Source organism: Passer domesticus, chromosome 2, assembly GCF_036417665.1.
Source record: "Passer domesticus isolate bPasDom1 chromosome 2, bPasDom1.hap1, whole genome shotgun sequence".
Taxonomy (NCBI): domain Eukaryota; kingdom Metazoa; phylum Chordata; class Aves; order Passeriformes; family Passeridae; genus Passer; species Passer domesticus.
The window spans coordinates 4,020,557-4,033,768 of record NC_087475.1 but is presented as its reverse complement, the minus strand read 5'-3'; the positions used below and the strand labels follow the sequence as shown (position 1 = coordinate 4,033,768).

Below are 13,212 nucleotides of genomic sequence, written 5' to 3'. Positions count from 1 at the left end.
CCCCCTCAGCGCAGCCTCGGCGGCGCCGCCGCCATCGCCGCCGCACCACCCGCCACGGAGCCGCCGTCGACACCTCCGCCGGGAGCGCCCGCGGGGGGGCGGCGGAAAATAGTTCCCGCAGTACCGGGCGCTGCGGGCGCGCCGAGGGAACAGCGGTGAAGGCGGGCGGCCGCGGGGAATATACACGAAGGGAAGCGGGGTGGGTGGCGGGGGGGATGGCGGGGAAGGCGGCGGGTGAGGAGAAGGGGAGGAGGAGGAGGCGCGGAAGGATCGCGCGAGGCAGGCGGCGGTGACGCGCACGGGGGCGGGGCCGAGCGCGGCGAGGCGGCAGCGCTGAGGGTGGCGGGGGAGAGGCGGCGGCCGCGGGGCTGCTCCGGGCCGCGGGGGAGCCGGGAACCGCGGTGTCTCGGCCTTCCTAGCCCGGGACCCGCCGCGAGGCACCGAGAGCCGGTTCCAGGGGCGATGCGGTGACGGAGCGGACGCTGTGTGTCGCCAGGCCAGGGCCTTTGCCTCGAGTGCCGTGTGCGGCTCTGGGTCCCTCACTGCGAGGAGGGTATCGAGGGGTTGCAGCTTATCCACAGAAGGGATCGGAGCTGGGAAATGGCTGGAGGATTCCTGAGGGAGCTGGGAAGGGGCTGAGGCTGGAGCAAAGGAGGCTCAGGGGCCCTGGGGGCTCTGCACAAGTCCCTGGCAGGAGGGGACAGCCGGGGGGGTCGGGCTCTGCTCCAGGGAACAGGGACAGGAGCAGAGGGAACGGCCTCAGGCTGGGCCAGGGCAGGCTCAGGGGGGAACGGGGAGAATTTTTTCCCCTGAAAGTGTGATTAAACATTGGAATGTGCAGCCCACGGAGGTGTTGAAGTCCCCGTTGCTGGAGGAGTTCAAGGAACGACTGGACGTGGCTCTGGTCGTTGACGAGGTGTTGCTCAGTCAGAGGTTGGACTCGGTGATCTCAGAGGTGTTGCCCAAGCTGAATGATTTTGTGATAATGTGATTCAAAGTGCACTGCCCGGTCTGTGCTGCGGCTGCAGAGATTTGGGATCATCGAGGCTGTGTCCGTGTCAGGGCTTGGGGCTGGCCCAGCCTCCTGCTGTGACACCGGGGGCACCTGGGCATCCCCAAACACCAGCTCGGGGCAGGGCATTTCCCACACCACAGCACTGCTCCCTCGGCATCACCGAGCCAAAAAAAAGCAGCTCTGCCCCCATGCCTGTGTCACCTTGAGCCTGGCTCCTGGAGACAGGATTTTGGGAACCTGTTGGAGTGAGTCCAGGATGAGCAGAGGGATGGAGCAGCTCTGCTGGCAGGAAAGGCTGGCACAGCTGGCATTGTTCACCTGCACAGGAGAAGCTTTGGGCTGAGCTCAGGGTGGCCTTGCAGGGCCTGCAGGAGCCCCAGGAAAGCTGGAGAGAGACAATTTCCAGGGATGCAGGGACAGCACCCAGGGAATGGCTGCCAGTGCCAGAGGGCAGGGCTGGATGGGATCTTGGGAGTGAGGAATTGTTCCCTGGCAGGGTGGGCAGGGGCTGGGATGGAATTGCCAGAGCAGCTGTGGCTGCCCCTGGATCCCTGGCAGTGCCCAAGGCCAGGCTGGACACTGGGGCTGGAGCAGCCTGGCACAGTGGAAGGTGTCCCTGCCATGGCAGGGGTGGCACTGGATGGGCTTTGAGGTCTCTTCCAACCCAAACCATTCTTTTATCTTTTTTCTTTCCCACAGTTGTTCCCCTGCCATGCCCAGCTTGAAAGCTGATAAAGACAGCAATGGCTGTACTTGTGTTACATTTTAAATCCCAGGTCTTTGCCTATTTCATTCCCCACCTCTGCTACCTCAAAATGGATTTTTAGAACCTTGAAGCAAATTACTTTAATGTCTCATTCCCTTAACCCAAACAACTACTAGTAATATACAAAGACAACAAAGTATGTTCCAAGAAACAAGTTTTGTTCTCCTGCTGTTGTATTTTGGATCAGATTGTGTTCCGTTGGATATAAATCTGTATCAGCTCTCTCCAGTCCTTAGCTGAAGAATAAATCTGGTATCACACAGGACAAAGTAATATCAAGAAGTTACAATAAATTAGGCAGTGGGTAATAGATGTGAGGGAGATGCTCAAAGTGCACAGGATCACAGCACCACAGACCCAAAACACATGAACAACAGACCTCCTGTGAAAGCAGGGATGAGTGGTTACTTTGGGGGATGTACCTGCAAGTTTATTACTTATTTAACTGGTGGCTTGAGCTTGTAAAAACCAGCAAGTAAATAATATCATGGAGCTAGATCTTGTTACTGTTAAATTAAACCAAGAAACGTGGTACCTGGAAGGGGATGTTGGGGGAAGTGAGTTACAAAAGTTGCATCAATTTCCAGTTTTGAAATATCCACGAACTTGAAGCCAAAGCCAGGTGTGCTCTGTGAGGAGCACAGGAGCAGGGCATGGTCTAAGGTTGGGAGACTTCCTATAGGAAATTTAAAGTTTGCTAAAGTATGGAAGAGGTAAAAATGCTAAAATTCTTCCTGAAATGACAGTATTGATTAAGAAAGCAAGTTAGAGATGAAACTAAAGTGGCTTTTTAAAGAAACAACTGCAACAATTTGAAAAATGCACTAAAAATGTACAGGAAGCAGGTACTGGGCTTGCAGGTGTTACTTAAGAGCATAAACAAGTTCTGGGGTAAGAGGGAAAAAACCCAACAAAGAACAAACGTTACTGTTTGAGCTTGGCTCCTCCCAGGACAAGGTGACGGTTGTCTGGCTGGCATCTGACACTTACTAATTATTGACTTTTTTCAAAGCAAACAGCAGCAGCACAAAGCTCTCAGCTTTCAAACTGCAAGTTTAGATCAACACTGCAATTCTCCACTCCCTGAACTGCCACCCATCTCTTTAAAAGTACAGTTCTGACACTCTGAAGGACACAGTGAAAAATCCAAACCACAGCACTCAGGTTGTGAGTTCACAGTCAATGCAGGAGCTATGGAAACATCCTTTCATAATCAAGATTTATTTGGCTTTTGTTTGGTGATCACAAACACTATCAACAATTTTACAATTGTTTTTATTCACAGAGCTTTTTTTTAAATCTAAAAACTAATTCTGTTTTTTTTTTCCTAGCACTATTTCAAATATTTTTCACTCAATCTTTGTAGACAAGCTGTCCTTGAAAACTAGATGTGAAGAAGTTCCAGTATCTCAAATATTGACATAACAAGTTCCATCTGCCAAGCAGAAACCTTTACTTAAGACAGTATTTAAAGATAAAAAATAAAAGTTTCCAATCTTTTGCATCACAGCTACAAAGTTGTTGGAAAAAAATAAAGCTGCAACTACCAAAAATAACTTTGTCACTGATATACATCACTCAGCAAGAAATCCACCACTAGGGAGCAGTTTTATTAGGTAAGCAATTCTACTGATGGTACAACGATAGAGAAAGATAAATAACTAAAATGTTAAGACATTCTCAACACATCATTATGAATTCCAAAGTCTGATCTGTGTTCTGCTTCATTTTATAGGATAGAAAACTGTCCCTTGGAGTCTGTGGAACGTGAGGTCTAATCACGGCCTCAGTGCCCTCTCCTTAATTAACACACCGTTAATTTCTGGTTTCATAGAAAACAGACAACCAGTACATGATTTTACCACTTAAAAAAAGCATTTACACTTATCTAAATATGTAAAAAAATGGGTTGAGTCGGGATTCTCTCCTTTTTAAAAACGTGTTTTCTAGAACTACTAAAAAACTTGCATTTACAAAATAGTTGATAAAAATATTCCTCTGAATTGTACAAGAAGAAAGATTTAAGGACCACCAGTTACAGATGTGGGAGCAGGTGTCACTCAGACTTCACTTCTTTCTCTGCAGCTGCATCAGGTGCTGGGGTCTGGAAAGGGAAAAAAAAACAGAACATTTCAGTTCAGGAAGTTTTTATGGCTCTGATTAGTTTGGAGTGGTTTTAATGCACATTAAACCCTGCACAGAATAACCCTGACTTATTCCTGCAGATTTCTTTTAGATCATGACCTGCTAAACCAAGCTGTCACAAAAAGGCTCCTCAGATCCACCAGGATGTTGACTTGTTACTAAACACATACTGCAAGGGATTTTAATTGGATTACTGCCTTTATGACAGAAAAAACTTCAGCTTTTACAGCTACAATTATATATGAGGTGTTTAGAAAATCCATGAGGTAACACTTCATGCCTTTAAATTTCAGTGCCACACTTAAAATAGTCTACAGATCTTAACCCTGTTTTAATTCTTAGCAAACAATAACATCCAACAGGGCAGACTCTGTCTCTTCTAGACTTTGGTATAAAATTACACCTGGAATTTTGGCTGGTGTCACCAAGTCATCGTCCATTCCCTGTAAATTTACATAATCTCTGCACCAGTGGACTAAAGGGACCCCAGGTGGGAAAGCTGCCAAACTTGGTTCCACTCCTGAAACATTACAAGCACAAATTAAAAACTGCAATAATGCCAAAAATTGAGTCAGCTGAAGAATTTGTAGTTAGAGCACAACTTTTTCACACTGCCAGCATGCAAATGATAAACTGTTACCCCAGAGTAAATCCTCCTGCTCACTGAAGTACCATCCTGTACCTTCCCTGCCCAAAAACCCCATCATCTACCTAAAACCAAAATATTCCACGGAACTCCTGAAAACGTTTCTGTCACAGAAACCTGACACCAACTCCAGGCCCATTACCTGTTTGTGTTTCATCCCTGCAGATCTTGCCCTAAATCTGTATCTATGTCTGCATTCCAGGAGTGCAGTACAGAGTGGAGGATGCTCTAAGTGATCTGATCTGTGACTCCAAAAAGTTCAGCCACTCTGGCACTGTGGTGCAGCCAAAACTCACCTGGCACAGTCACTGCTCCAGCAACAACAGCTCATTAATTGTTGAACTTTGTCCCTGCACCAACCTGTCCCTTCTCCCAGCAGGGTCTGTCAATGTCACCCCAACTTTGCACAGATCAACTCTGGGTTTTCACTCAAAATTCTTTCCAGGCCCAAGCAAAAGTATTTCATTTCTCAAGAAACTTTTGCAGGATAAAAACCCCAAACTTCTCAGTAACAGCAAAACCCAAACCCAGCCCTCCAAAGTTCACCTCCTCAGTTTTAGCTTCCCCATTTTCTGCAGGCAGGTTGTCCTTTGTCTGCTCCTGGTTTGTCTCTTCTGTCTGTTTTCCTTTAGGCCCCTTCTTCCCCTTTGACGGAGCTTTCTTGTCCTCAGATTTGTCCTACAATGAAATACATTTCCAGTAAGTCAATTGTTATAATCTTCCAGGTAAACCTTGAAAATAATAAAAAACACAGAAAACCAAGATGGATTTGCTAAGCTGCCAACAACTCCTGATAACCCACTTACAAAATATTTCAGAATTACATAATTGTAACATACTGACTTCTATGAATGCCAAAATATATTTTTCTTCATTAATATTTATTTTAAAAGCCCACCAAATAACTCCATCATGAGCAAACTTCTCACAACTGGAAGAAACACTGTGAGGAAAGTTTTCAAAACTGTTGATGCAAAAAAAAAATTTTTGATGAATCAAATAACAAATCTTTGACTGTTAAATAATAGCTTGAAGTAGTTTTAAGCAGAAAATCAGATCACATATCAGTCAACATCAATGAGCAGCAGTATGTACAGATGCATCACAGACACTTAAAAAAAAAAACCAAACAAAAAGGAAATTACAACTCTGTAGCATTGGAAAGCTTCCCCAAATTCTTTAGGCTTACAGCCCCGAGTGGGAACACTGATACTCAAACCACCAAAATGAAGGTGGATTCCTCATCAGTAACTGCTCAAGAGGATTAATGCAATGAAAACATCAGGAAGTCTGGAAAAATTATGAGTTTATCTCAGAGAATCACAGAACAGTTTGGGTTGAGAGGGATCGTAAAGATGATCTCATCCAACCCCCAACACCTTCCCCTGTGCCAGGTGCTCCAAGCCCCAGTGTCCAAGCTGGCCTTGAGCACTGCCAGGATCCAGGGGCAGCCTGGAATTCCATCCCAGCCCCTCCCCACCCTCACAGGGAGCAATTCCTGCCCAATACCCCATCCAGCCCTGCCCTCTGGCAGTTTGAAGCCATTCCATGTCCCTCCAGCCCTTGGAAATTGTCTCTCCATCTTTCTTTTCAACTCCCTCCAGGTACTGAAAGGTCACGGTGAGGTCACCCCAAAGCTTTTAATCAACACAGCACAAAGAAAAGCTTATGATGACAAAGGAACACTTAACACAAACAGCAGCAAGCCAACAGACACAAGGCCTTTTTCAATTCTCCCAAAAAACCAAAGAATTTTACACCTCACTTATTTTCACTGTGAAAGCTGTGCTGAAAAATTCAAAGATCACGCAAACCCACTTTCTTACGGAACACCAGAAAGCTTGACCACATGAACGGAAGCACATGTGGTTTTAAAGTGGCTAATACGATTTTTTCCCTGTCCTAGCAACACACTGCTTTAAAACATCAGTGGCTGTGTTTTATCCCCTCTTGTTAGACAGATGAAATACAACGCTATGCACAGAATCACTGCGTTTGGAAAAGCCCTCCAAGATACTCCAGTCCAACTTTAACTGAGCACTGCCCTGTCAACCAGAGCAGAGCAAACATCCAGGCCTATCCTTGGACACCTCCAGGGATGGTGACTTCACCACCTCCCTGGGCAGCTTTTCCAATGCCTGACCAGCCTTTCTGTGAAGAAATTCCTCCTGATGTCCTAACACAGTTGCTTTGACAGTCAGGTAGTTCCACCCAATACCAAACCACAACGCTAACACGCCTGGATCCGTGCCCACACTTCCATGCAATGCCTGGAGCTTAACAAGGATCTACAGCCGCAGTGATGGAATGTACCTGTAAATACTGGCAAAATCACATCAAAACAACGCTTCAGCCAAGTTCCCACAGGGAACAAAACCATTCCAGCACGGTGCACCGAGGACACCCCCTCCTCTCCCTTCCCTTTTCCAATTCTCCCTCACCTTTGCCGGTAACTTCTTAGGTTTCGGCTCTGCTTTGGCAGGCGCGGGTTTCTGAGGAGAGAGAACGAGTCAGGCGGGGGCCCAGCCCCGGGGGACCCGCTGCGGGCACGGCCTCCCGCCCACCCCGGCCGGGCCCCGCCGCTCGGCACTTACCGCGGAGAGCCGCGCCGACCGCCGCTTGGGCTGCGGGGGAGACACAGAGAGAGAAGGGCGTGAGGGGCGGGCGGGCCGCGGCAGCCCCGCCTGCCCGCCGCCCTGCCCGCTCCTTACCTCCTCGGGGGCGTCCCCGTCCGCCACCGTCACCTGCAACACACACGGCTCGTCAGCGGGGCGGCACCGGCCTCTCCGCCCGCCCCTTCCCGCACCGTGGGCCCCGCCGAACCCCCCGAACCCCCCACACGGCCCGGCCGGCCGCGCCGCGCGGCGCACGGGGCAGGCGCCGCCCGCTCCCCGCACGCCCCCCGCGCGGCCGCTCCGCTCGCTGCCGCCCGCCCTCACCTTCCTCTTGGGCATCTCGAGGCTCCCGGCCGCGCCGGCTGCGGCTGCTGCGAGCGCTGCTGCGGCCGCCTGCGCGCCCCAGCCCCGTCCGTCCCCTCCCCGTCCCTGCCCTGCCCATCCCGGCAGCGCCAGCGGCGCCGCGGCAGGATCCAGCCGGATCGCCGCGCGCCCCGCCCCGCCCCGCGCCGCGCCGCCATTGGCCCGCGCGCCTCACGTGCCCGCGCGCGCGCGCCCCCGGGCCCATGGCGGAGAGCGGCGCGTGGCTGCTGGTGCTCGGCGCCGTGCTCCTCTGCTCCGCGCTCAGGATCCTGCTGCCCTCCTGCTCCTCCCTCGTGAGTGCTGCCGCTGGGCGGGGGCAGCGGGAGGATGGCGCTGAGGGGGGCCCGGGGGAGCTGCCGGTGCCCCCGCTTCCTCGGGGATGGGTTACCGCTGTGTTCCGTGGTGCTCCTGAGGCTCCAGCCCTTGGGATGCATCGTGGAATTTTTTTGGGCTGGATGGAGCCTTAGGGATGATCCGATTCCAACCCCCTTGCTGCCATCAGGGATCCTTCCACCTTGGCTGCTCAGAGCCCCGTCCGGTGTGTGCTTGAAATCCCCCAGGGATGGGGCATCCGCAGCTTCCCAGTTTTGGGAATAGAAGGACAGCTTTGCTCCTTCTTGCATGTTTTAACAGATGGACGTGGCCATTGTTGAGATAATCTCCGTATCCACTGATCTAAGGAGTTAAGTCATTGCAGGAATAAACCTTAATAATCTTAATCGCTGATCAGGGCGCCCCTGTTCTGATCTGAAGCATTCCTGTGGAAGCGTGGATAATGGAATTGAGGACAAATAAACTCAGATAAACTCACGTGTGCACAAAGATGCTGAAATCCCTGTCGCTCTGCTCGACCGTGGAAATAACTTGACTGGCACAGAGATCAGTGTGCATTGTTCAAAAATGGACAAAAATCCTTTAAACCGTGAATCATCCTCAGCAGTTTGAGAAGCTGAACTCAGTGCTGCTAGAGATGAGTGATGACAGAGCCGTGTGAGGAGAGGCTGAGGGCATTTGGTTCATTCAGGCTGGGGGAGGCTGAGATTGGGATCTGCAGCTCCTCCCGAGGGACAGCAGCTGGAGCAGGGCCTGGAGGGATTTAGGTTGGATTTTAGGGCAAGGTTCTTCCCCAGAGGCTGCTGGCACTGCCCAGGCTGCCCAGGGAATGGGCACGGCCCCGAGGCTGCCAGAGCTCCTTTGGCCAGGGATGCCCAGGCTGGGATTTTGGGGGTTCTGAGCAGGGACAGGGTGGGACTCAATTCCTTGTTGGTCCTTCCAACTCAGGATATTCCAAGATTCTCTGAAGATCTCTGCTCAGCTTTCTGCTGTGGTTTGATGCTGCAGATGGTGTTAATGCTCTCACTGACTGCAGGCCTGAGAGCAGCATCCATGGGGAAATAAGTTAAGTGTGTCTTGGGGAAGCTGGAAGATTTGCTAAGGAGCAGCAAGAAGAAGATTTTGTGTCCTTTTGTGCCTGCATTTCTATGGCAAACAGAGTTCATGAACCGACAAGCAGGTGGTGCCTCGAGAAAAGAAATTAGGAAAGTAAAAGGAAAGGAGAAAATGTTGGAATACTTGGCTGCTGGAGTTGGAAATGGGAATGATCACAGAATCATTTAAATTGGAAAAAACTTTCAAGATGCTTGAGGCTGTTTCCTCTTATCTTGTCACTTGTTCTCTCGTCATCCAAGGATTTCCTGCATCTCAATGAAAGGGCCTTTTTTATGGGAGGCTTTTGAGATCATACTTTATACACACTACAGCAAATCAGTGGAATTCTGGGCCAGGAATTGATAATTTCCTTCACTTCCCAGATATCCAGGCTGTTGCAGAAGGATGCAGAGCAGGAATCCCAGATGAGAGCTGAGATCCAGACCATGAAGCAGGAGCTTGCCACCATCAGCATGATGGATGAGTTTGCCAGATATGCCCGGCTGGAGAGGAAGATCAACAAAATGACTGACAAGCTCAAAACCCACGGTACAGTTCCATGTCTGCTCCCTGCTCCAAAAGGAAAAACAGTTTCTGGTTCTGAAAAACTGTCAGGAGGGTTTGCAGCTTTAAGTATTTGTCCTTCAAATTTGCCTTCCCCATCTCATCCTTCCTTCCTTCCTTCCTTCCTTCCTTCCTTCCTTCCTTCCTTCCTTCCTTCCTTCCTTCCTTCCTTCCTTCCTTCCTTCCTTCCTTCCTTCCTTCCTTCCTTCCTTCCTTCCTTCCTTCCTTCCTTCCTTCCTTCCTTCCTTCCTTCCTTCCTTCCTTCCCCCTCTTTCTCCTTCTTATTTTTTTCCCTCTTTAAACTATTTGAAGAGCTTACCTGTGTCTTTCCAGGAATTTCCTGGGCTTCACTGTATAATTATTTATTCTTTCTCAGTGATGCCCATCACTGAATCCTGTTTTGAGTAAATCAAAGTAGAAATTACAGTGTGATACAGAACTGGCAGTTTGTTGTAGTAGGGTGTTTTTAACGTAGCTATAAATTATTTGGAAAGAGATTTTTTTAACAGGGTAATGTCCAGCCTTAAAGAGTGAAATTACTAATTTAATGTAATTATAACTCATTATTATAGGTAATGGAACCTAATATTTTCTTTTTCTTTAACAGTGAAAGCACGAACTGCCCAATTAGCCAAAATAAAGTGGGTCATAAACATTGTATTCTACATATTGCAGGTAAGTAAATATTTTGTTATGGATGCAACTTAACCCAAATTCTCAGGAGTGTTACAATTCTTTCCTGGTTTATTGGCCCATATCTGGTCACTCAGGGCTCCCCCAGCACAGGAGGAGCTGGAGCTGCTGCAGAGAGCCCAGAGGAGGCTCCAGGATGAGCAGAGGGATGGAGCAGCTCTGCTGGCAGCAAAGGCTGGCACAGCTGGCATTGTTCACCTGCACAGGAGAAGCTTTGGGCTGAGCTCAGGGTGGCCTTGCAGGGCCTGCAGGAGCCCCAGGAAAGCTGGAGAGAGACAATTTCCAGGGCAGGCAGAGACAGCACCCAGGGAATGGCTCACAATTGAAAAATTACAGGTTCAGATCAGATATTAGGAAGAAATTCTTCCCTGTGAAAGTGGGCAGGGCTGGCACAGGGTGCCCAGAGCAGCTGTGGCTGCCCCTGGATCCCTGGCAGTGCCCAAGGCCAGGTTGGACACTGGGGCTGGAGCAGCCTGGCACAGTGGAAGGTGTCCCTGCCATGGCAGGGGTGGCACTGGAGGATCTTCAAATTCCTTCCAACCCAAACCATTCTGTGATTCCAAGGACACAGAGTTTGTCAGGCAGAAAGAATTCTGCAACTGGAAGGGAAATGATGATAAAATCTGGTAGTTGAGGATGGAAGGAGTTTAACTTTCATCTCAGCTCTGTGTTTCTGGTTTTGAGGGGACAAGTGGAGTTTATGTTAGCTCTCTTAATCACTGGGTTTTTTTTTAATATGGCCCCAAATCCAGGAAAGTTCTGCTACATGTGAATATAATTCTGGCTTTGAAACCAAAGTATACTTGTGCTGAGGATGCAAATCTCCACCTACATCTGCCACACGTTTCCCCACAGTGCCTCATTAGATTGTCTGAGCAGTTCTGATGTGATGCCAAAGAGTTTGCTAACGAGGATGGCAGTGGTCAGCCTGAAGATTTCCTTAGGGGACTGTTGAAGTGAGTTGCACTCCTTGTAGGCAAAAATTCAGGCTAAAAAGGGTCATCAGAATTTTAAAAAATGCTTTGACTGTGTTTGACTCTGCTGTATTGGAAAGAGGGTCTTGAAAGAAAACAAGTTCTCCCTGCAACCTGGTAATATTATGTATAAATTTAAGGTCATATAAAATGTAAAAATATTCTGAAGAAGATAAAATAACAAAGAAACAATTCCAGGTAGCAGTGGGACTGTACTTTGATGTTTGTTATTATCCAAACTAATAAAAAAATCCCCATTCCAGGCTGCCCTGATGATCTCTCTGATCTGGAAGTACTACTCTGAGCCTGTCACCGTGCTTCCCAGCAAGTGGTTGGCTCCCCTGGAGCGCCTGGTGGCCTTCCCTACAGGAGTGGCAGGTGAGGAAAAGGACATTGCCAAGCCCCAGAGCATCCAGGGATTCACAGCAACTGCTTCTCTGACTCCCAGAGCACAGGGATCAAATATTTGAGCAGCTCTTCTATGTGTGGTTCTGGTTTCTTGAACACGGAATTTTGTAATTTTTATTTCCACCCAAGCATTGCCCTTCTCTGTATTGAATAGACCCTGGGGAAGGTTTAGATTGGAAAATCAGAAAATCACCCAAAAGGGAGTTTTCTTCACAGGCGTGCTGTGAATAGCTATGTACTTAAAAACAACTGATTTCAATTTCAGAGGAAATTTACTTTTTAGGTCTCTCAAATCCTGAATTTAAGTTCAAGCAAAGCATTCTGCCAGGCCTTAAACTTAGATATTTTCTTTTGGGTCTGTAGCTGATAATTTTAGCTCTGGGATGCACTCACCACACTTCAGCTCATATTGGTGCTCTTTTCCCAAGACAATCCAGAATTTTTTGGGACCAGCATTGATTTATCTCCCTTTTGCATATAAAGAGTTTAGTTCCTGTTTGCCTCATGAATTCTGAGTTTCATTTTTTACACTTCCGAGGTTGTTTGCAGCTGCACAGGATCCTCAGGGCTATTGATCCAACAACTTCAATCTTGGTTTCTCCCTCTTTTCCAGGAGGTGTGGGAATTACCTGCTGGCTCGTGGTCTGCAATAAAGTTGTAGCTATCATGCTGCACCCCTTCAGCTGAAGGAATCCCAGCAATCCATGCACTCCCCAGCTGCATTTACATAATCACTGCTTTAAATTAATTAAAAAAAAAAAGGGACAGTTATCTTTCATGAGACAAGGTCTGAGACAATCCTTGTTATTCCATTTGGATATCTGTCAGTCCTTTTGATTCTTTTGATTTCACTTCCCAGAGTTTGTCTTTCATTTTGGAAAGAGCAGCATTGCTGGTTATAGAACCTCATTTTGGGTTTAGTCAGGGCAGAACCATAAGGTTTTGTCATGGCCTGTTGTCACCAACGTGTAAAAGTGTTGGATTTGTGGTTTTAAATTGGAAATGTGCTGGCTTTAGGAATTCATTTGGGAGCTTGGCTGTTTCTTTGCTGTAAGATGTGGGACCATGTTGGGTGGTGCAGAGGGCACAGAGAGGTTGTTTGCTTGGCTTGGGGAAAAGGAGTTTTCTTGTGGTTTTTTTACCCTAAAATTGGAATATTCTTGAGCTCTCCTAAAAAAATAGATGAATTAAATCAAGATTTTTATCTCCTAAGAGGTTTATTCAATGAAGCAGAAGACAGTCCTGTTGCTGCAGGGGGATACTGATTTAGCTTCCCACTCTGGAATTCCCAGAGCAATGATCTCTTCTGCTGTTCCAGGGCCTTTTCCTCCCTGGAAGGAAGGAAGGGTCCTGTACCCCTCCAAAACTGGCACTGCCTTTAAAAACCAGCTCAAAATGTCAGGTTATGTTGTGTATATATATGAATTAAATATTTTTTTGTTTGTTTATTTGTTTCAATGTTAATTTAAAAATTGGGATTTTGTATTAGGAATTGCATTTAGCCTACATGAAAGTAAATATCAAGGAAAAAATGTTGTGATTGAATGTTATGTATAATTGTGATTTTATTAAGGAAATAAAGCTTTTCAACCCAG

At 48.0% G+C, this 13,212-nt stretch overlaps 2 protein-coding genes across 3 annotated transcripts; one reads left to right on the top strand and one right to left on the bottom strand.

Moving 5' to 3' along the window:
- Positions 1-14: 14 nt before the first annotated feature.
- On the top strand, positions 15-13,212 carry GET1 (guided entry of tail-anchored proteins factor 1). Of its 2 annotated transcripts, none has more exons than XM_064406271.1 (5): positions 15-155; positions 9,362-9,527; positions 10,150-10,217; positions 11,473-11,587; positions 12,231-13,212. In XM_064406271.1, the coding sequence occupies exons 2-5, from the start codon at positions 9,404-9,406 to the stop codon at positions 12,302-12,304; spliced, it is 381 nt and encodes a 126-aa protein (XP_064262341.1). In that variant the 5' UTR covers positions 15-155; positions 9,362-9,403; the 3' UTR covers positions 12,305-13,212. The 2 variants fall into 2 exon arrangements, with proteins under 2 accessions (XP_064262341.1, XP_064262332.1); XM_064406262.1 differs by lacking the exon at positions 15-155 and adding an exon at positions 7,685-7,843.
- HMGN1 (high mobility group nucleosome binding domain 1) lies at positions 2,984-7,634 on the bottom strand. Its single transcript, XM_064406279.1, has 6 exons — positions 7,512-7,634; positions 7,284-7,316; positions 7,167-7,196; positions 7,014-7,064; positions 5,119-5,250; positions 2,984-3,885 (listed from the first exon to the last, which is right to left on the bottom strand). Exons 1-6 carry the CDS (start codon positions 7,524-7,526, stop codon positions 3,838-3,840), a joined length of 309 nt encoding a protein of 102 aa, XP_064262349.1. The 5' UTR covers positions 7,527-7,634; the 3' UTR covers positions 2,984-3,837.